Source organism: Acinonyx jubatus, chromosome B1 (genome assembly GCF_027475565.1).
Source record: "Acinonyx jubatus isolate Ajub_Pintada_27869175 chromosome B1, VMU_Ajub_asm_v1.0, whole genome shotgun sequence".
Classification (NCBI taxonomy): Eukaryota; Metazoa; Chordata; class Mammalia; order Carnivora; family Felidae; genus Acinonyx; species Acinonyx jubatus.
The window spans coordinates 57,426,963-57,451,538 of NC_069382.1; the positions used below are offsets into that span (position 1 = coordinate 57,426,963).

The following is a 24,576-nucleotide window of genomic DNA, read 5'->3' on the forward strand; positions in this document are numbered from 1 at the left end:
AAATTAAATACACCCTAATCCATTCATTCACACACACACACACACACACACACACACACACACACACACACCCCACTCAGGTGATTATAGACTCAAGTGAGAAAGGCAAATAAAACTCTTACAAAATGATATAAGAAAATATATTCATGACCTCAGTGGAGGGAAATTTTTCTTAAGACACAAAAAGCATCAGCCATAAAGCAAAAGATCAACACAGAGGACATTATAAGAACATTTGCTCTTAATTTGTCCATCATAATGCTACAGACTGAATGTCTGTAACCCACCAAAATTTATATGTTGATGGTTAATCCCCAGTTGATGTTATTTGGAGGTAGGTCCTTTGGGAGGTGATTAGGTCATGAAGGTATTCAGGAATGGAATTAGTGCCCTCACAAAGAGACTCCAGAGAGTTCCCTCAAGGACACAACAAAAAGATGGCAGACTGTGAAGCAGAAGCAGCCCCTCAACAGACATCCAGTCTGTCTGTCCTTGCTCTTGGACTTTCTAGCCTCCAAAACTGTGAGCAATACACAGAACTGAAAACCACATTTGTTGCTCAAGCCACCCAATCTATAGTACTTTTGTTATAGCAGCCCAAATAGACTATAACAGAAAATGAAACAGGACCCACAGAATACGAGATATTTTTAACAATATGACAAACAAAAAGCTTATATATAGAAAATAAAGAACTATTACAAATCTCTCAGGCACATCAATAGAAAAACAAGCAAATGACTTCAATAGGTCTTCAAACAAAATTTTAAATAGCCAATTAGCATGAAAAATTGCTCAATCTCCTTGGCAACCAAGGAAGTGCAAATTAAAACCACAATCAGAGGGACACCTGGGTGGCTCAGTTGGTTGAGTGCCCAACTCTTGATTTCAGCTCAGATCATGATCTCACGGTTTGTGAGTTTAAGCCCCGTATCAGGCTCTGCAATGATGGCATGGAGCCTGCTTGGGATTCTCTCTCTCCCCTTCTCTCTGCCCCTCCCCTACTCATATGCACTCTGTCTCTCAAAATAAACAAACATAAAAAACACACACACACAACCAGAATCTATTACACAGCCAACAGATGGACAGAATTAAAAGTGTGACAATATCAAGAGGTTGAGGAATGTGGAGCAAAGGAAGCTTTCATACACAGTTAACTTGAGTGTAAGCTGGAACACCACTATGGAAAGCATAACCTATGCCCCAAAAGGTTCACTCCAAATGAACTTTATGCACATATTCACCAGGATGAATGCAAAATATTCAATGTAGCACTGCTGACACCTGCCAAAAACTGCTGATAATTCAAAGACCCATCAATATTAAAATAAACAGGTAAGCTGGTATATTCATAAAAAAGAATAAGATAGTCTAGAGCAACACTGCAACAAACACCTACTGCGTACAATACAAAAGAATCTTGAAAAGCACATTGAATAAACACAAGCAAGAAATACGTACTGTATGATTTATTTTATTAATTTAAATAATCTATAATTTTCTAAAACAGACAACGCTAGGGGCACCTGGGTGGCTCAGTCGGTTGAGCGTCTGACTTCGGCTCAGGTCATGATCTCACAGTTTGTGGGTTCAAGCCCCGCATCAGGCTCTGTGCTGACCGCTTGCTCAGAGCCTGGAGGCTGCTTCAGATTCTGTGTCTCTTTCTCTCTCTGCCCCTCCCCCGCTCATGCTTTGTCTCACTGTTTCTCAAAAATAAATAAATGTAAAAAAAATTTTTTTAAATAAAAAAAATTAAAAAATAAAAAAAATAAAACAGACAATGCTAAATTGTCATTTTAAGGATGCATACTTAAATTATCAAGCCATAAAGTAAAGCAAAAAAAAAAAAAAAAAGTGACTAGACAAAGAGAAAATGGCATTTATCTCTAAGGAAAGGAAAAGAGTTGTGATTGGGAAGGTACCCACAGGAGGCTTCTGAAGTATAGTAATGCTTTATTTTCTTAACCTGGTTGTGCTGTAAAAGTGCCTGCTTTGTGATAACTCATTAAGCTGTGTAATTATGCCTTTATGCATTGTTCCGATATGTGTTACATTTCACAATTCAAAAATCTTTGAGTTAGAAATTTATCCTACCTTTAATTCTATTATGATCTAACATGGATTTATTATTCTTTTTTCCTTCCCTACCCTAAGCCACTCTACTCTAATCTTATTTACAGTCTCGATTAGTTACAGAAAACAAGTTTGGAAGTGTCTACACTGACTTTTATTTGTTCTAAGCACAGCTTCTCCCAAGGAATTTCCTCTAAATGACAGTAGTTTGGAACTGTTTAAACAGATCCGTAGACTCCCCATGATTTTATGTATTTACTTCTGTGTATGATCTTACAGGCTTAGCTCATAACTTCTGAAAGCTTTTTCAAATAGAATTCTTAATTGGAACCACAACACAAAATATGATTTAACCAACTCTTTTCTCAATTCTCCCCAAAGCACTTTATAGGTAACATTCTACATGCACAGGAGAAATGTTAATTTATTACATCATGTCATTGTGAGAGAGGTAGAATACACACACAAAAACTATTTACTGACTTGGGGAGCCTGGGTGGCTCAGTCAGTTAAGCGTCTGACTCTTGATTTTGGCTCAGGCCATGATCTCACCATTTGAGAGATTATGAGCAGAGCCCCATGTCTGGCTCTCCGCTGACAGCACAGAGCCTGCTTGGGATCCTCTCTCCCTCTCTCTCTGCCCCTCCCCCATGTGTGTGCGTGCTCTCTCTTTCAAAATAAATGAACATTTAAAAAAAAATTATTCACTGACTTAATTTCAGTTAACTTTCTGTGAACTTCTTAAAAAAATAGTTTTGTGGGTTTTTTTTGAGGGGGTTGTTGTTTTTTGATGTTGTTTGTTTTTGCAGAGCAATGACAGTAATTGTAGGGGATTTCTGGGGTATAAATCACCAGGTTCTATATTATCATCAAAACTAAGCTCACTTCTTTCCAATGATCTTTGGGATAAGTCAGTGCTTGACTAGCTTTCCATTGGTATTTTAGACTATTTTTATCAAAATATCACTTTATAGTACCAAGTTATTTTTCTCTGTTCATTAGTAACATCTTGAATTATAGCACTTCATAAACTTAGTATGGGTTAGTTTTCCCCAAATTCACTACCTTGCTTTTACACAAATACACAAACTAGGGAAGTCCCTTAGTCCACACACATTAGTAGGTGAAGCAGACTGCTCTAACTGAAGTGACCTGGAGATAGAGGTGAAGAAAATGTTTACAAGGTAGTTGGTAACAGTTGGTAACATAGTGTCAAATTTATTAAGAATATGACACTACTTGAATAGGCATCATATGAACCTCAGAATTATTTATTTCTGAAATTAATTCTCAGTAGACCATTTGAAAGAGTTTTTTACCTTTTTCCAATAGACAGCTATTAAATGGTAGTGGTAGCATTTTATTAACTTAATTTTAAGAATTTCTAAAACATCTTTACCAAGAAGATTCACGATGTAACCATTTCATGCTTTTTAAAGGCTTAATAGTTAAATGTTGCCAAATCAAATTTAGAGCCAAGTGCCTCACTATTAGAACAATGCCATCAATGTTATCAGTAAGTACATGCCAGAGAAAACAGTAAGACTAAAATCAACTTATCTACTAAAGACAACATGCACAAACATAATCTTTGAAACATTGTAGCAAAGTCACATCATCCTAATTCAGCACACATTTCTTGGATTTCTGAGTTCTACCACAACTTTACACTCAGTAATTTCTTTTTGCCTATAAATCCACATACAAGGATACAATATTTACTAAAAAACTACTCTTGGATTATTTTATTAATAATGTTTTCTACCTGCAGTTGATATCAAAGAATTTCATTATTCTTATTCACAGAAAGCAACCAACTCTAGCTTAGCAGCATTCAGACTTTTTATCTTAGGAACAATGTACCCACGAATTTTCAAAACTTTGTATTCACTACACATTGACAGATAAAATAAATACCTTCCTCCCAGTAACTTTTTTCTACGAATTTAGAATACATTTGTGTATTCAAATATCATTCAATGGTTAAAAACCACTAAGATAAACTTTTGCACCATAAGGCAATGCACTTAATATTAACTGAAAAACTTCCCACCTAGTAGATGACATTACTAGCTTCATATGCTAGAAATTTCTAACCCTCCCTTTTACCCACCTCCAACCACCACCCAACAATCAGTATGTCTGTTGATTTTACTTCTAAATCTACTTTGAATCAGTCTCTCCATCTGTCACTATGCCAGTCAGACACCGCCATCCCTCTTCTGAGGGATTCCCTCTTCTACCTCCCTACTCTCAATACCTACCAATCCATTTGCTCACACAGCTGTTGAATGATATTTTAAAAATACAAAGATCGGGGTGCCTTGGTGGCTCCGTCGACTCTTGATTTCGGCTCAGGTCATGATCTCCCATTTCATGAGACTGAGCTCCATGCCCCACGTTGGGCTCTGCACTGACAGCACGGAGCCTGCTTAAAGTTCTCCCCTCTCTCTCTGCCCCTCCTCTGCTTGTGCACCCTCTCTCTCCTTCTCAAAATAAATAAATAAACTTAAAAAATAAAATAAAATAAATTACAAAGATCATATTACTCCTCTGCTTCAAAACCCTTCAATGGTTTCATATCACTCTCAGGAAAAAGTCCCAAAACTTTAAATGCATATTTCAACCTTGCTTAACTACCCCATCAGGCACATCCCGCTATTTTCCAGATCTTATTCTCTATACTCCAACCATCATGCATTCTCAAGCTCAGGCTCCTTCTTCCCTGAAGGTTTTCTCACAAGCAGTTCCTTCTACCTGTAACAGTCCCCTGTAGCCAACCTGCCAGCACCCACAAATCAACTCTTCCCCTTCACCTGTCAGACTTCTCATTTTTCAGTTCTTACCTTAAGTGATACATCTTAGATTTCCTCACTTACGTGTTCTCACACCTACACCTCCTCTTTACAGCACTTACCATAACACAACTGTAATTGTTTCTTCTCCAATTATTGTTTATTTCAATGGTACTCTCACTGGAGTACAAACTCCTTAAATGAAAGTCTCATATCATTCTTGTTCACTGCTCTATCCCAAGCATCTAGAATGGTATCTGGCCCAAAAGGAGCCTAATAATTATTGCTGAATGCAATATGCACAGAATTGAGTCCAGAAAAAAAATACTAAAATTATCAGTTATCTATGGGTAGTAGGATTATGAACGAATTTCATTTACAACCTTATATCTTCATCATTCACATTTTCTATAATAATCACATTTTGCTTTTATTATTTAAAAGTCCTTCTTTTGGACTAATTTCAGATTTACAAAAAATCAGTACCAAGAGGTCACAAATACCTCCCACTCAGCTTCCTCAACTGTTAACATCTTATACTTATTTTCATGATACATTTATCTAAACTAAGAAACTGACAATGATACGTCACTATTAAGTGAACTCCAGACCTTATTTAAATTTTACCAGTTTTTCTATTAATGTCCTCTTTCTATTCCAGGTTTCAAACCAGGATACCACAATGTATGTTAACACATCTTCCTAATGTTAACTTATCTTCCTAAATTGGTATATGACTATTTCTCAGGCTTTCCTCATTTTTCATGACCTTGACTGGTTAAGTATCCTGCAAAATATCCCCTCGGTCCAGGTTTGTCTATTGTTTCTCTTGTAGTTAGAGTTATAGGTCTTTGAAAAGAATTATCACAAAGGTGAAGTGCTCTTCCTATCACATATTAGGGGTATGTAATATCCATATGACATCATCAGTGATACTAACCTTCATCACTTGGTTACAATAGTGTTTGCCACGTTTCTCCACTGCGAAGTTACTATTTTTCCTTTCTTTCCTATTCTATTCTTCAGAAGTAAGTCACTAAGTCTAGCCCACCCTTAAGGGAGAAGGAGTTAGGAAATAAACTCCTCCTCCATGAGGGTAGAATATTTACATAAATTATTTAAAATTCTTTTTTTTTTTTAAGTTTATTTTCATTTGTTTGGAGAGAGACAGAGACCGTGCAAGTTGAGGGAGGGCAGAGAGAGAGGGAGATGGAGAATCCCAAGCAGGCTCTGCACCGTCAGCACAGAGCCCGATGCAGGACTTATACTCAACAAAACTGTGAGATCATGACCTGAGCCAAAACCAAGAGTCCGATGCTCAACTGACTGAGCCACCCAGGAGCCCCTATTTGGAATTCTTCTACAAGGGAGACTTGTCTCTTTTCCTCCATTTATTTATCATTTATATCAGTTTATATCATTTGTGTCATATGTATGTGCTCATTTATATTTATTTTACACTTTGGTTATATTCCAATTGTACATTATTTTGTTGCTCAAATTGTTCCAGTTTCAACCAATTAGAGTTCTTTCAAATTAGTTCCTGTGTTCTCTGGACAATCCCTCATCCCTTTGTTTTTTGAGCACTTCCTTACTTCTGGTACTACACATAATCTGGGCTCATCGTGTATGTTCCCTGCTCAGTTCTAGGTCAGCATCTCTCCAAGGCAATCCATTACTAAGTCCTGAAGTTAATCATTTACGATTTTTATGAACCCAGACTAATCTATCTGCATGTCATGATGCAATCTGATAGCTGAAAAAGTATAAGCAAGTGTAAACTTTGAGTACCCAAGCCAAAATCGCCACAAAGGACTCTCATACATAATAGCAACACTTCTGCCATTTCTTTTACTATATGCTTTGGTTTCCAAAACTGAGCTGAGTTGGGTAGGTAGAATGTCTTACATTCATTTTTCAAGTAAGAAAACTGAGAAACAGAAGTGATGACAGAGGTGCCTGGGTGACTTTGTCAGTTAACCATCTGACTCTTGATTTCGGCTGAGGTCATTATCTCACAGTTCACGGGTTCTAGCCGCACATCAGGCTCCACACTAACAGTGCAGAGCCTGCTTCCAATCCTCTGTCCCCCCTCTCTCTCTCTTCCCCTTTCACCCCATTCTCACTTGTTCTCTCTCTCAAAAATAAACATTAAAAAACAAAATAAAACCAAAACAGCAACCTTTTAATGAGCTTCTGTTGTGTGCATGCCAATATATTAGGTGTTGTAAGAAGGGAGGATAAAATAGGGCACCTGGTTGAGCGTCCAACTTCTGCTCAGGTCATGATCTCACAGTTTAGGAGTTTAAGCCTTGCATCAGGTTCTCTGGCAGCACAGAGTCTGCTTGAGATCCTCTCTCTCCCCCTTCTCTCTCTGTACCTCCCCGCTTCATGCTCGCTCCCTCTCAAAAATAAGCATTAAAAATATTTTTTTAAAAAGAAGAGAGGATAAGATAAACAGCACCTGTGGCTGCCCATGATATACTAATATCCCCTCCTCACAAAAATTTAGAAATAAGGAAAATAAGATTGCTCATCAAGAGTTAAAATATGTAGGGGCACCTGGGTGGCTCAGGTGGTTGAGCAGCCAACTCTTAATTTTGGCTCAGGTCATGATCCCAGGGTCATGAGATAGAGCCCCACGGCATGTTCTGCACACACACGCTCTTTCTGTCTCTCTCCAAAAAAAAATTTTTTTAAGTTAAAATATGTTAATCAATACATAATGAATCATCTCTAAACAAAACCATGCAGACAGAAAAATAAATGATAAAATCAACAAGATTTACTAGGACAATTATACTGGAAAAAAGTACAGCTTAACCTAGGAGGAAAGCAGACTGTAAAGAAAAAGACAAGGAAAGTCAAGAAAGCAAACACAGTCCTAGCCCAAACCTGAGAAGTCTGGTAAGGCTTTCCAGAGGGAGTGAGTTCTAATGTGAGAACCAAAGTACAAGTAATAATTGGTAAATGGGCAAAGGAAACATCTACAAAGACCTAGAGATATGACAGCCAGGCACAAGACCAACCCTAACATTTACAAGGCCCAGAGCAAGAGTACAAAGGAAGACTCATTTGCTGTATGACTAAATATTTAAAAGTCATAAACCAAGCTAACAAACTATTAAAGAAGTATGTTCTATCCTCCTACATAGACAAGTACACTTTATAATGACCTGGAAACTTCAGCTCAGTTTTATAAATCTGCAGCCAAACTAGTGACAATTGGAAAACACTGCAAAGCGTGAAGAAAAATTAAAAGCACCCAAATTCCATCACCAAGAGAAAATTCATTATTTTGATGTATTTCCCTCCAAAGTTTGTGTCTACATGTGTATATAATATTTTAAGAGAAAAGACATCACATTATATACATAGATTCTGCCCTTTTAATATTAGCCCTTCCACTCTTACAGCTTATATAATACAACAAATTACCTTATTCAGTTACTCAATGTGTGTTTTACAGCTGGCTTATCTTAAAAGTTCTCAATGTGTAGTCAAGTGTGTTCTATAGACCCAGGAAGATCCCCAAGATCTTTTTCAGGAGGTTTATAAGGTTGAAACATTTTTATAATAATACATGTATTAATATTTAAATGAAACATTTGTATCAGTTTCCTACTGCTAATGTAACAAATTACCACAAACTTTGTGGTTTAAAACAATACTTTATTCTGTTATAGGTCTGAAAGTCAGAAGTCTAAAATCAAGGATCTGCTGAGCTATGTAGCTCCTGGAGGCACCATTAGTATAGACAATTATTTATGATATTCTGGAATTTTAGAGTATCCTGGGTAGATTGGTTGTATAGAAGGTTCCAGAAGTCATCAACACGTGTGCGTGTGTGCACCTGTGTGTGTATTTACTTTTAATTAATTTATTTATTTCGTTGAGGGTTTCGTATACATTAGATAACAATGATTTTAGAATTATCTTTTGGAATTGTAACAGAGCTATTTATTTATTTACATTCAGCTAGTCTTCCTTCAGAAACTGAAGGACATAAACAAAGCCTAAGACTGAATAGAAAGCACTAGAATGCCTCTTAATGAAAAGTGGAGGTTGGGCATCTTTTCTGAAAATATTTTGTACCTGCTCCAGAAGATTAAGCCCAATATACAATATATCCAAAGGGAAAAGAACACAGAAGAAAACAGAAATAGCTACCACACGCTGAGTTCTTACCATGAGCTACTTACTATGCTAACAATCCTATATACATTATTTATGTGCTAAGGTTTCCACATACACTTAGTTCTCAGAGCAATCATTTAGTGAGTACTACTGTTCTTCAAAGAGGGAAAAACAAAGGCATAGAGAGGCTAAGTGACTTGCAAAGACAGTAACTGGCAGAGCCAGGATGTAAATTCTGGTCTACAACTTAAAAGTCACTGAACATAACAGATTTTTATTCAACACGTATGCCAGGACATCAGTACTCTCCAGTAATTAAGTATTTTTTTGGTATACTAAAAAGTCATGAAAGAATATTTAATAACCAACTGCTTGTCAACTTCCATGCTGCCCAGATACTGAGCAGACACAGAAATAAGCTCTTCCCTCTGACATCTGCCCTAGCCCCTGAGAATAGATCATGGCTTCCACCTCTTGTAGGATGTTCCCCCTCCAACCACTGTTAACAGGACCACGCTAGCTATGCTGAAAGAAAGGATATCACTACCTTACCAAAGGACATTCACTGTCTCAGAACATAATACCTTTTCTTAATGCTGAGACTTCATGTATTATCTCTCCTTCTAGAACACTCTATGCAATTCTAAAGGGGTGTCAAAATAATATCCTTTTTCTTTGAAGTGTAACATCTAAAATCTGTACCACCCAATTTAACACTTAGTTGCTGTCAACTGTTGTTCCATATCTGGTACCTTCAACTAGACTAACCTCGAGGACAGAATCTACATGGAAAACAACGACTGCTTACCCTAGAATACTCCAATTTCAATGTTTTTATTTATTTATTATTCTTTTGAGACAGAGAGAGTATGAGCAGGGGAGGGGCAGAGAGAGAAGGAGACACAGAATCCGAAGCAGGCTCCAGGCTCTGAGCTGTCAGCACAGAGCCTGACGCGGGGCTCGAACCCACGGACCGTGAGATCATGATCTGAGCTGAAGTTGGAGCCTTAACCCACTGAGCCACCCAGGCACCCCAGTTTCTTCCTTGCTAACAGAATTTTTATTTTGTTTGGTTGGCAATGTGTCTACTTCCAAGGAACAAATTATGATTGCTCAAACCAGTCAGTAATCCCATTCCTCTTCATCAGTGATCGGTCTATATGTATTGGCATATGACCCAACTGCAGCCAGTGATATAAGAAGTCTACTGATAGAGTTCTAGGAACGTTATCTTCTCTAATAAAAAAGAGAACATGGGGCGTCTGGGTGGCTCAGTCAGTTAAGCGTCCGACTTTGGCTCAGGTCATGATCTCACAGTTCGTGGGTTCGAGCCCCACATAGGGCTCTGTGCTGACAGTTCAGAGCCTGGTGCGTACTTCAGATTCTGTGTCTCCCTCTCTCTCTGCACCTACCCCGCTCTACCCTCCTTCCCTCCCTCTCTCTCTTTCTCTCAAATAATAAACATTAAAAAAAAAATTTTTTTTTAAATCTTTTTTTATACCTTCACCCCTTCCTTCTTACTTGGTACTCTCTTCTATTGAAAACTACAAATTTGGTACTCTCTCCTATTGAAAACTACAAATAAAGACATCATCAATACTTGATGATAATGTGGAAAGATGGAAAGAGTTAGGTCCTCCTAGGCCATTTTACTTCCCTGAGTTAATCCTCTATCCCACATAAAGGGGCCAAAAAGCTACTTAAAGGTAGAAAAATGGGTATGCTATTAAATTTTACCTGATTTTCCAAATTACAAATATAGGTGTTTATCTGGCCTATAACTTCATAATTAAAATTAGGAAAAAACGCATTAGTGATGAAGACAGCAAATGATAAATAATAACAAAATACTGTATTTCCTAAAAAAAAAAAAAAAAAAAAATCAAAGAACACCCAAAACAGCCAGAAAGCATACAGGTGCCAGAATTCTGGGAAAAAAAGTGAAAAAGGTAAACCCAACAGTCTCAACCACTTTTTGCCCTTGAGCCATTTCCTGATTTATAAGTATAGAGACTGAGAACTCCAACAGAAAATGAAAGTGAGGAGCTCTTGCCAGTCTTAAGGGGTCAAGTAGACAAAATAGACAAAATTTGAAGTTCAGATTCACCAACGTGGCCTTGAACGTTCCAATATCCTGGAGAAAAGAGTCAGAACAGATCATTCTATAATACTTTTCCCCAAAAATATTTTTGTTCCTAGATTTTGTAAGCAAGAGGCTGAGAATCTAAGCAAAAAGTGGTTAAGAAACTAAAACGATTAGCCAAGCTGTCCATAGTCTTAAAATGCCAGGGAGATAAAAACTAAATTTCAGCACCCACCAAAGAGAAGGAGTCTTATAAACACACCAAGCTTTCCACTAAAATCCTCAAGGGCTATGCCCTAAAAATAAAGTAAGTCAAAATACAGACTAACTCACAAAAAGTCTGAAACCACACTGCTAATTCTCTTGATCTTTGATGAGATGAATGTAATTTGCTCCTAGTCTACCTGTGTGCCCAGAAAAAAATTAATTACACTATGGTGAAGATGTCACCAGCATCTATAATTTTATGTATATAATATCTAGCATTCAATCAAAAATTACAAAGCACACCTGAAGCTAGAGCCAAAAGACTAGAAAAACAAGGGAAAAAACTGGCAATAGAAACAGACCCAAAGGTCTGTGTAGAATATTCAGATATGGACTTTAAACAAATGATTAATATGTTCCAAAAGAGAATAGAATTTTTCCCAAAGTACAGAAATCTATAAAAACTATCTAATGGAAATGCAGTGATTAAGAAATAACTGATATTCAAAACTTGATAGAAAACAATGAGATACCAACACACACCTGTTACAACAGCTAAAATCTAAACTATTGACAACACCAAATGGTGACATGTATGTGGAGCAACAGGAACTCTCTCATTCACTCCTGGTGGGAATACAAATGGTATAGCCACTTTCTTTGTTTTTAATTTATATTTGTTAATGTTTTTATTTTTGAGAGAGAGACAGAGACAGAGCATGAGCATGAGCAGTGGAGGGGCAGAGAGAGAAGGAGACACAGAATCCAAAGCAGCTCCAGGCTCCGAGCTGTCAGCACAGAGCCTGACACGGGGCTTAAACCCACGAACCGCAAGGTCATGATCTGAGTCAAAGTCAGATGCTTAATTGACTGAGCCACTCAGGCGCCCCACTACAGCCATTTTAAAAGACAGTTTGGCAGCTTCTTACAAAACTAAATATACTCTTACCATATGATCTAGTTATTGTTTTGCTTGTATTAAAAAGAGCTGAAATATCGAAATGAAAAAGAAGATGTAAAGCAAAGAGTATAAAGAGATGCAAGGATCTCAGAGAAAAGATCTAACACATTAAATTGGAGTCCTGAAAGGAGAGGAGAGAGAGAATGGCAGTTACATTTGAGGACACACTGGTCAAAATTATCCAAAGATTAAAAAAAAAAAAAGGGGGGGGGGGGGAAGAAAAATCAAGTCACAATTCAGGAGGCTCTAATAACCCCAGCCAGGATAAATACAAAGAAAACCACACTTAAGCAACTTTGGTTAAGCTTCTGAAAGACAAGAAGAAAAGCAACCAAAAGGGGAAAAGAATAAAAATGATAGCTGACCTTTCAAGAGAAATAAAAGAAGGCAAATGATACCAGAATTATATCTCTAAAGTGTTCAAAGAGGCTCAGTCAGTTAAGCTTCCAACTTCGGCTCAGGTCATGATCTCATGGTTTGTGAGTTGGAGCCCTGCATTGGGCTCTGTGCTGACAGCTCAGAACCTGGAGCCTCCTTCAGATTCTGTGTCTCCCTCTCTCTCTGCCCTTTCATCACTCACGCTCTGTCTCCCTCTGTCTCTCAAAAATAAATAAACATTAAAAATTTTAAGTGTTCAAAGAAAATGACTATACATCTGGAAATATATAACTACAAATATATCTTTTTAAAAAAATTTTTAATGTTTTATTTTATTATTGAGAGACAGAGGGAGACAGAGCATAAGCACGGGAGGGGCAGACACATGGGGAGACACAGAATCTGAAGCAGGCTCCAGGCTCTGAGCCATCAGCAGAGTCCAATGCAGGGCTCGAACTCAAAAACCGCAAGATCATGACCTGAGCTGAAGTCGGACGCTTAACCAACTGAGCCTCCCAGGAGCCCCGAACCACAAATATATCTTACAAAAATAAAGAGGAAACAAAAACTTTTGAAACACTGAGTAAATTTATCACTAGGTTAGTAATGAAAGGAAATATCAATGAGAGTTCTTCAGGAAGAAAGATAACTAACCCAGACAGATATATGAAAATACAGTATAAAATGAAGAGCAATAGAAAAAGTGAAGACGTAGCTAAATCTAAGTAGATACTGACATAAAACAATAAATAACGTCTTGTGAAGTTTAAAATATACGAAGTGGGGGCACCTGGGTGGATCAGTCAGTTAAGCATCCAACTGAGGCCCAGGTCATGATCTCGTGGTCTGTGAGTTCCAGCCCCGCGTTGGGCTCTGTGCTGACAGCTCAGAGCCTGGAGCCTGTTTCAGATTCTGTGTCTCCCTCTCTTTCTGCCCCTCCCCCTCTCATACTCTGTCTCTCTCTCTCTCAAAAATAAATAAACATTAAAAAAATTGTTTTAAATAAAACAAAATATATGAAGAGGGGTGCCTGGGTGGCTCAGTCGGTTGAATGTCTGACTCGTGATTTCAGCTCTGTCATGATCTCACAGTTCAGTTACTGGGTTTGAACCCCGTGCCAGCTCTGCACTGACAGCACACAGCCTGCTTGGGATTCTCTGTCTCCCTCTCTCTCCGCCCCTTCCCTGCTTGTTCTCTCAAAAATAAGTAAACAGAAAACAAATAAATAAAATATATGAAGAATTAAAATAGACAACAACAGAACAAAAAGTGGGAGGGGGATAAAATGAGGTAAAATACCCTAAGGTCCTTGCATTTTCCACAAAGTGGTAAAAGTACTAATTTATAGAACTAAAAAGTCAAGAGTGCATGTTACAATCTCTAGAGTAATGCACCAAACAATAATAAGACAGCATGTAAGTAACAAAGTACTGGGAGGAACAGAAAGAAATAGAGAAAAAAGAACAACTATGACAAACAGAAAACAATAAAGACAACAGATATGAACTCAAATATATCAGTGATTACATTAAGTTTGAGTAAACTATATGGACCACAAGTCAATAAAAGACCAATATGAAAAACAAAACTCATATATAAGCTGAGTTTTGGCATAAGAAGAGACAAGAATTTCAATGTAACGGAGTATAAAGTTCAAAAACAGACCTACAGAAACATACCCACTTGATAAAGATGTCACTGCAGTATACAGGAGAATGGAAGGTTTTTTCAATAAATGGTGCTGGATTAACTACTCATCCATATGGAAAAAATGAATCTAAACCTTTAACTTACATCATACATAAAAGTTAGTTGCAAGGTACATTATAAATCTAAATGTGAAAGACACAGAAAAAAAATAAAACTTCTAGAAGAATATCAGAGAATATATTCATGATCTTGACGTATGGGAAGAGATTACAAAATAGATTACAAAAAGGACAAAGAATAAAGGAAAAGATTAACTGGATTTCTTTAGAATTTATGGCATCTTCATCAAAAGATTCCATTAAGAATGTGAAAAGGCAGGAGCACCTGGGTGGCTTGGTCGGTTAAGCATCCGACTTCGGCTCAGGTCATGATCTCGTGGTCTGTGAGTTCAAGACCCGCGTCGGACTCTGTGCTGACAGCTCAGAGCCTGGAGCCTGTTTCAGATTCTGTGTCTCCCTCTCTCTCTGACCCTCCCCTGTTCATGCTCTGTCTCTCTCTGTCTCAAAAATAAATAAATGTTAAAAAAAAAAATGTGAAAAGGCATACCAGAATGAGAGAGGACATTTGCAATATATATATCTGATAAAGGACTTTTTTTTTTAATTTTTTTTTTTAACGTTTATTTATTTTTGAGACAGGGAGAGACAGCATGAATGGGGGAGGGTCAGAGAGAGAGGGAGACACAGAATCTGAAACAGGCTCCAGGCTCTGAGCTGTCAGCACAGAGCCCAATGTGGGGCTCGAACTCACAGACCGCGAGATCATGACCTGAGCTGAAGTCGGATGCCCAACCGAGTCACCCAGGCGCCCCGCTGATAAAGGACTTTTAATCAGAATGCATAAAGCATTCATAAAATGGGCAAAAATATCAAACTGGCACTTTAAAAGAGGCAGTCTAAAAAACCCATAAACATGCAAAAATGTATTTAACTCATAAGCCTTCAGGGGCGCCTGGGTGGCTCAGTTGGTTGAGCATCCGACTTCGGCTCAGGTCATGGTCTCACAGTTGGTGAGTTCGAGCCCCGTGTCGGGCTCTCTGCTGACAGCTTGGAGCCTAGAGCCTGCTTTGGATTCTGCATCTCTCTCTCTCTCTCTCTCTCTCTCTGCCCCTCCCCTGCTCGTGCTCTCTTTCTCTCTCAAAAATAAATAAACAGGGGCACCTGGGTGGCTCAGTCGGTTAAGGCTCAGGTCATGATCTCGCGGTCCGTGAGTTCGAGCCCCGCGTCGGGCTCTGTGTGGACAGCTCAGAGCCTGGAGCCTGTTTCGGATTCTGTGTCTCCCTCTCTCTGACCCTCCGCTGTTCATGCTCTGTCTCTCTCTGTCTCAAAAATAAATAAACGTTAAAAAAAAAAATTTTTAAATAAATGTTAAATAAACAAATAACATTAAAATTTTTTAATTTTTTTAAATAAAAAAATAAAAAAATAAACAAACTCAAAAGCCTTCAGATAAATGTAAAATTAAGACCAAAATGTGAGAATACTGCACCCACACTAGAATAGCCAATTTTCTTTTTTAACTGAGAATATCAAGTATTGGTGAAAATGTGGAACAACCAGAACTTTCACACACTGCTGGTAGAATGAATATGCTACAACTACTTCGGAACCACCTTTCACAGTATCTAGTAATACTGAAATCCACATACTCTGTCAACTAAGAGTTCCATTCCAAGGTATAAATCCCAGAGAACTGTGTATATAATGTGCACTAAAATACAGGTAAATGAAAATTCATAAAAGCATTATTACTGAGAGCCAAAATCTGTAAGAAAAAAAACCCTTAAATGTCCACCAACAATATATGATGAACAGAACAAACTGCAGCATGTGTACACAATGATACTATGCGGCACTGAAAATAATCAATTACTGCTATATTCAGCAACATAGATGAATTTCAAAACATAAATTAATGACACCAGACGCAAAAGAGTATAAACAGTATAATTCCATTTATATGAAATTAAATACCTGTAAAACTAATAGATAGAAGTCAAAATAATAGTCACCTATGAAACTGGAAGGAGGAACAAGGGAGAATTCTGAAGTGGTAATGTTTTATTTATTTTATTTATTTTGTTTGAGAGAGAGACAGAGAGAGAATGCAAGCAGAGGAGAGCAACAGAGGGAGAGAGAATATCTCAAGCAGACTCTGTGCTCAGCACAGAGCCCGACCCAGGGATCAATCCCACAACCCTGGGATCATGACCTGAGCCGAAATTAAGAGTCAGCCATTTAACAGACTGAGCCACCCAGGCCTCAGTTATGTTTTATTTTTTAATGAGGGATAGTTATATGTGTATTCACTTTGTAAAATCTCCACGCTTATAATCTGATGATTGTTGTGATGGTTAATTTTACATGTCAACTTCACAGAGCTAAGGGATGCCTAGATAGCTGGTAAAACATTATTTTTATGCGCGCCTGTGAGAGTCTTTCCAGAAGAGATTAGTGTTTGATTCAGTAGACTTAAAAAAGGCACCCTACAATCCAAGTGGGCATCATGCAATCAGTTGAGAATGTGAATAGAACAAAAAGGCAGAGGAAAGGTGATATCGCTCATTGCCTGACATGGGACATCTATCTTCTGCCTTTGGACATTAACACTTCTGGATGTGTGGGCCTTGGCACACACCATTGGCTACCCTGGTTCTCAGGCCTCTGGGTTTAGACTAGAAATACACCAGCTTTCCTGGGCTTCCAACTTGCAGATGACAGATTGTAGAACTCAACCTCCACAAACATGAGAGGCAATCCTTCATAATAAATCGCTTTCTGGGTATCTATCCTATTAGGTTCTATTTCCCTGAGGATTCCAATTACAGTTGCATACATCTCCATATTATGTTACATTTAAATTTTTAAGTTTACCCATATACAAGGTTTTCTTTTGGGGATAATGAAAATGTTTTGGAACTAGATAAAAGTGGTAATTGCACAATACTGTGAATGTGTTAAATGCCAATGAACTGAATACTTTTTTTAAGTTTATTTATTTGAAAGAGAGAGAGAGAGTGTGCAAGCAGGGGAAGGACAGAGAGAGAGGAGAGAAAGAATCCCACGCAGGCTCCACACTCTCAGCTCAGAGCCAGACATAGGGCTTGAACTCACAAACTGAGATCATGACGTGAGCTGAAACCAAGCATCGGACACTTAAATGAGCCATCCATCCGCCTCTGAAAGCTTTAAAATGGTTACATTATATGAACGAACTCAATTAAAAAATAAAAAAAGCTACCCAAAAACTCAACCTCAATAAAATAATGTATATATTTATTAGTGGACATTACTACAAACATTAAAAGTTATAATGACAAACTTACCAACTGCTGTGTCACCATCTAACAAATTGTCATCTTCAGAAGTTTGAAAGTCCATAATAACACCTACTCCATCTAAAAGCTCCTCATCACTACTTGCACTTGTTATACTGTTGTAGCTGTTTCGATAGTATCCTCTATGGAACAGCTGCTCAGACTCCATTTAGTTCTCTGATTATCTGAAAAAAGAGGAAAAAGTAGTTTTAACATTTTCCCAGCGTATTATAAAAATCACTTAGTTTAACATAACAAAAAGAAACTTCTGATCTCTGTATTAAAAAAATACTAAGTTCATTCACTGTAACAATAGCTCACTCTACTAAGTCTTTTGGGATGATTTATTAATTCTATTCTCACTATGCAGCTACAAAAAAGAACAAAGAATTTCTTCATGTAGTGATACAAAACAAACTGCAAGATCAGTTGTTAAGTTAAAAAATTACAAAGAAGTGTTTTAGGTATACCACAATATATATGGGGGGGGGGCAGTTATCCAAAAAAAGCAGGGGAGAGGGTATGGGGAAGAGGAAGAAAAACAGTACATAATGGCTTGTGTAAATATAGATGATCACTGGAGCGATTTCCAAGAAAAGTTGCCTACGGGAGAAAGGAACAAAATGGCTAAAGTACCAGGTCTAAAAGGCAAATTCTTTGTCTCTTTTGAGTATTTTACTAAATCCAAGTACTAATTTTAAAATGGTGTAATTTGGGGCACCTGGGTGGCTCAGTCAGTTAAGCGTCTGACCTTGGCTCAGGTCATGATCTCATGGTTCATGAGTTTGAGCCCTGCATCAGGCTCTCTGCTGTCAGCACAAAGCCCCGTTTGGATCCTCTGTCCCCCTTGCTCTCTGCCCCTTTCCCGCTCATGCTGATGAATACCTGTGCGCTCTCTTGCTCTCAAAAAAAATAAATAAATAAAAAATAAAATAAAATAAAATGCTGTAATTGTTTTTAATGTTTATTTTGAGAGAGACAGATAGAGTGTGAGTGGGGAAGGGACAGAGAGAGAGGGAAATACAGAATCTGAAACAGGCTCCAGGGTCTGAGCTGTCAGCACAGAGACCAATGCAGGGCTCGAACTCATGAACCATGAGATCACGACCTGAGCCAAAGTCGGATGCTTAACTGACTGAGCCACCCAGGTGCCCCTAAAATGATGTAATTTAAATTTTTTTAATATTAATTTCATTCTCCTTTCATTATTTTATTTTTTAATGTTTTTATTTTTAGTTTTCAGGAGTGAGAGACACACACACAGTGTAAGTGGGTTAGGGGCAGACAGAGGAAATACGGAATCTGAAGCCTGTTCCAGGCTCTGAGCCGTCAGCCAGAGCCCAATGTGGGGCTTGAACTCGTGAACTGCAAGATCATGACCTTAGCTGAAGTCATTCACTCAACCAACTGAGCCATCCAGGCACCCCTCCTTTCATCATTTTCAAATTTAAATCACAATTTTCATTTTTTCAAAGCAGATAATACTAAACATACTTATGTTTTCATTGTTCTTACTCTAAAAACAGTATTGCTCTTAAATTGTTTGATTTTTAAAATACATCTACTTACTTGCTCAATATCTAAATGGAGAGTGCAAAACATTACCAATAAACTTGAAAGGTTCATGTGTGGGACTTGAATGATACAGTCATAAAAGCAGTCAAACCAGTAAGCCTTGTAAAACAAGAACTTAATAGGTATGTCGTAATAAGTATATATGAAAATAAAAGATAATGGCACTAAGCATACTCCAATCCTAGTGCTGAATTCTTCTTTCTTTTTGAGGTAGGCTCCAAGAGTCACATGCTCTACTAAATGAGCCAGCCAGGTGCCCTTTTAGTGTTGAATTTTAATACTGAAGACTTGAAGTGTTTTAAGACAATCTCTTGTCCTCAGTAAACCGTCCTTCTGCACAGGGAAAAATAAACTCAAAGAGCTATAACAATTAAAATTATTGGTAGAGATTGTACACTTCTTTTGAGAAAAATAAAACATTGCTAAAAACTATTTTTAACAGATTTATTATATAAGTTTCCTAACTTCAAAACTACTTTAGAGAGGGTGAAGTTTTGAGAACTCCTTGAGAACATGTCTCTATTCTCAGCATCTGGCATAGTCATTGGTACATAATATATAAATAATAAATATAAAATGTCAAATTGTTTATTCAGTCAATGAGGTAAAAAAGGTAAAAAACTGAAATGTATTCAGTTTTCAATAAACAAATGCTCTCTACAACAGTACTAATCTGGCCCTGGGAGAATAACCAAAGATTTAGCACATGGATTACAAAGAAAACTTGCATAGTTATTGCTTTGCAACTTTATTAATGTTTTATAGTTACCTCTACCAAAGACAGCCTGTTATAACTTACTGAGATTTGTGTGTACTAATTAAAGCAAGAGTTTTATATCTAAGGTAAATGTTAGAATAGTTTGAAAATAACTATTCATGCGAAGAACTTTGCAGGGTCCATAAGGCAATCAAATTAAATATTGTGGCTCTTGAGTAAATAGCCAAAAGCCTTTTAAAAAAATAAGCATGAATCATTTGAATTTTGATGTATCAAAGCCCGTATGCTAAGATTTTGGAAAGAATACAAACATTCTGTTCATCACTTCTTTACCTCATGATCAGACTAGAAAGGCTTAAGACATGTGATAACACACATCAATGAACGTTAGTTAGAGGCTACATATCACTGAGAAATCCCTAAAATAACTAAACATTTCTGTGTACTGGGACCTCAATCAGCAATTCCAAGGTATCTCCTCCATTTCCGTAAAAGTCCTCAAAAACCAGTAAGTGATAACTGGGAACTTAACACTTACAAAATGCTTAAAAAACTTAATTTCACTAATACCTCTGAGACATCTAGCCTCTACACCTTTCTTTATAACAAGAGTGTCTAAAATTCTGTAGTAGTTGGGGTTCCTGGGTGGCTCAGTCGGTTGGATGTCTGACTTCAGCTCAGGTCATGATTTCACGGTTTGCGAGTTCGAGCCCCACGTCGGACTCTGTGCTGACAGCTCAGAGCATGGAGCCTGCTTTGGATTCTCTGTCTCCCTCTCTCTCTGCTCCTATCCCACTCACGCTTTGTCTCTCTCGGTCTCAAAAATAAATAAAACATTAAAAAAAATTTTTTTAAATAAAATTCTGTAGTAGCATAAAGGAAATACACAGAAGAAATCTGAATACCAATGATATCCAGATGATTTTTAAGTTCTAAACCCAATTCCCAGGCTTGCCCACAAAAGGCTGTTAAACCACAATATGGCAGCTGAAATTCTGCATATTTAAAAAAATGAAAACAATACTACAAAGTGATCTTGTCCTTTTTAATTGTCAAAAAATATATTTAAAGTCATTTCAAAACATAATAGACAAACAGTGGTCTGTGAATATATTCTTGCAGTTATGAGGACTGGAGATAACCTATGAAAATCTCCAGGGATAAAGCCTGGTGTATTGCAGTAAATTCCTAAATGATCTATGTACAATCACCTTGACCACTCTAATCTGATCTCCATACTATAGCCATCATGGTCTTTTCTGAAAGCAAGTCTGATCAGTAATCTCTCCATACTCCATGGATTAAAGCCTCAGTCACTTCTCACCAACTTTAGCAGACAAACTCTTAAACCTAGCAGACAAAATCCCTGCAGCCTGGCCTCTGCCTAGTTCTCTAGCTTCACTTTGAAGCATGTACTTCTTGCAGTCCTCTAGATTAACTGATCTTCCTCAGTCCTAACTAGGCTGTTTCCTGTCTTACAGCTTCCTCAGCTTGGAACATACCCTTTTCTCCCCCACCTAATTAACTTTCCTACTCATTCTTCACATCTATTTAACAAATTCTTAAATAGGGGCACCTGAGTGGCTCAGTCTGTTAGGCGTCGGACTTTCAATTTCAGCTCAGGTCATGACCTCACCATTTATGGGTTCAAGCCCCACATCAGGCTCTGCACTGGCAGTGTGGAGTCTGCTTGGGATTCTCTGTCTCCCTCTGTCTCTGCCCCTCCCTCACCTGTGCATGTGAGCACACTTTCTCACAAATAAACATTAAAAAAAACAACTTTTTTTAAAGTTTATTTATCTGAGAGAGAAAGAGACAGTGCTAGTGGTGGAGGGGCAGAGGGAAAGGGAGAAAAAGAATCCCAAGCAGGCTCCGTGCTGCCAGCACAGAGCCTGACATACTGCTCGAACCCACAAAACCATGAGATCATGACCTAAGCTGAAACCAAGAGCCACATGCTTAACCAGCTGAGTCACCCAGGCACCCTCCCCCCACCCCCCAAAAAAACCTCTTAAACAGTTTATTACATGTTCAGCATTAACCTTAACATGACAAAAATTAACTTGTTTATACTTGTATTAAATATAATCACCCTAAAGATTAGGTACTATTATTTTCCTCATTTAACAGATGAGGAAACTGAGGCACAGAGTTTAAATAACTTACCCAAAGTCATGCAACTAATAAGGAAAGCCTCTCTGACCTACTTACTACCTGGGCAAATCTCCCTAAACTAGGTCAAATTTTCACTGTTAGCTCTTAATTCTCTCCTTTATATCATTTACTACGGTTGTATGTAATATTATACTTATTTACATGATTATTTAGTTAATGTCTGTCTTCCCAACTAGAATATATCGTGAGATCTGACACAGTGTCCATTTCTGTTCAATATTCCATAATCGATGGTCATTAGCATAGTACCTAACACATATTAAGTGTTCAGTATTTTTTTATTCGACTTTTTGAAATAATTCTGATTTCACATGCAGTTGTAAAATATCATACAGAGATATCTTGTGTACTCTTTACTCAGCTTCTGCCAATGGTAACATCTTGCAAAACTACAGAAAATCACAACCCAAATACTGACATTGATGGTACAATCAAGATACAGAACATGTTGGGGCACCTAGATGGCTTAATCAGATGGGCGTCCAACTCTTGATTTTGGATCAGGTCATGATCTCAGTATAATTCTCTAGAGATTCATCTGGGTTGCTCTATGTATCAATAGTTCTTTCCTTTTGATTGCTGAGTAGTAGTCCATGGTATGGATGTACCATAACTTAACCATTCACCCATTGAAGAATATCTGGCTTTTTTCTAGGTTTTGGGTATTATGAATAAAGCTGCTATAAATATCCACGTACAGGTTTTTGTATGCAGTCAAGTCTTCATTTCTCTGGGATAAAACTCAAGGAGTGCATTAATTGGGTCATATGGTAATTGAATGTTTAGTTTTTTAAGGAACTGCCAGTTTTACATTCCCACCAACAATAAATACATGGGTGATCCAGTTTCTTCACATCCTTACCCGAACTTCCCGTTGTCACCAATTTTAATTTTAACCATTCCGATAGGTGTGTAGTGATATCTCACTGCGGTTTGTTTGCATTTCCCTGGTAGCTAATCATGTTGAACATCTTTTTTGTACTTCTTTGCTATCTGCCTATCCTCTTTAGTGGAATGACAGTTCATATATTTTGCCCATATTCTAATTGGATTGCTTTTCTACTGCTGAGTTTTATACTTTAGTATATTCTAGATACCAGTCCTTTGTCAGATATGTTGTTTGCAAACATTTTCTCACACTCTATAGCTTGACTTTTTTTTTAAGTACTTTTTAAGTACTCTCTACGCCCAATGTGGGGCTCAAACTCACAACCCTGACATCAAGAGTCACATACTCCACTAACTAAGCTAGCTGGGTGCCTGTGATTTTCTTCCTTTTAACAGGGTCTATCACTGAGCAAAATATTTAATTTTGATGAAGTTGAATTCATAAATTTTTCCTTTATTGATTATGCTTTTGGTGTCATCTAAGAAATCTACCCCCCAAATATTTTCTTCTAAATTTTTTTTCTTTTCTTTTCTTATTTTTTTTTTTTTTTTTTCCTGAGAGAGAGCATGAAAGCAGGGGAGGGACAGGGGGAGAGGGAGAGAGAATTTTAAGCAGGCTCCACACCCGACACAGAGCCTGACTTGGGGCTCAATCTCATGAAAGTAAGATCATGACCTGAGCCAAAATCAAGAATCAGATGCTTAACTGACTGTGCCACCCAGGCATCCCTATGTTTTTAAAGTTTAACATTTTACATGTAAGTCCATGATCCATTTTGCATGACTTTTTGTATAAGGTGTTAAGACATAGGTTGAAGTTCTTCGTTTTTTGGGTTTTCTTTTCTTTTTTTTTTTTTTTTTTTTGGATGTTTGCATGTCCAATTGTTCCAGCAGTATTTGCTGAAAAAAGCTATCTTTCACTGATTTGTTTTTATTTTCTTTTGCCTTTGTCAAAAATTAGTTGGGTATATTCGTGTGCATCTATTTCAGAGTTCTGTGTTCTGTTCCACTGATCTACATGTCTATACCTTCAGCAATACCACACAGTCTTGCTTACTCTAGCTCTGAAATAAGCTGGAAATTGGATAGATTAATTTCTCACACTTTATTCTTATTTTTCAAAATTACTTTAGCTATTCTAGTTACTTTACCTTTCCATATAAATTAAAAAAAAATTTTTTTACATTTATTTCTTTTTGAGAAACAGAGTGAGACAAAGCATGAGCGGGGGAGGGGCAGAGAGAGAAGGAGACACAGAATCTGAAGCAGGCTCCAGGCTCTGAGCAAGCGGTCAGCACAGAGCCTGATGCGGGGCTCGAACCCATGAACTGTGAGATCATGACCTGAGCCGAAGTCAGACGCTCAACCTACTGAGCAACCCAGGTGCCCCTACCTTTCCATATAGATTTTATAATCTTATCTATATCTACAAAATCTTGATGGGTCAATTAATACTTATGAGTAAATAACAAATACTTCTCTATTTGGATGGTACATCTCTATTTGGATATTATGCAAACTCTAATTCAATGAAACTGAATATTTGTCCCAAACTTG

The 24,576-nt window shown here is 37.6% G+C and overlaps 1 protein-coding gene across 2 annotated transcripts in view; it reads right to left on the minus strand.

Annotated features, from left to right (window-relative positions):
- The window catches only part of CLCN3 (chloride voltage-gated channel 3), a 95,708-nt gene that overhangs the window by 65,700 nt on the left and 5,432 nt on the right, over positions 1-24,576 (minus strand). For both annotated transcript variants that reach the window (XM_015073950.3, XM_015073951.3), the window contains exon 2: positions 17,673-17,848. In XM_015073950.3, the coding sequence (XP_014929436.1) occupies positions 17,673-17,832 (160 nt within the window). In that variant the 5' untranslated portion in view covers positions 17,833-17,848. The remainder of the gene's footprint in view (positions 1-17,672; positions 17,849-24,576) is intronic.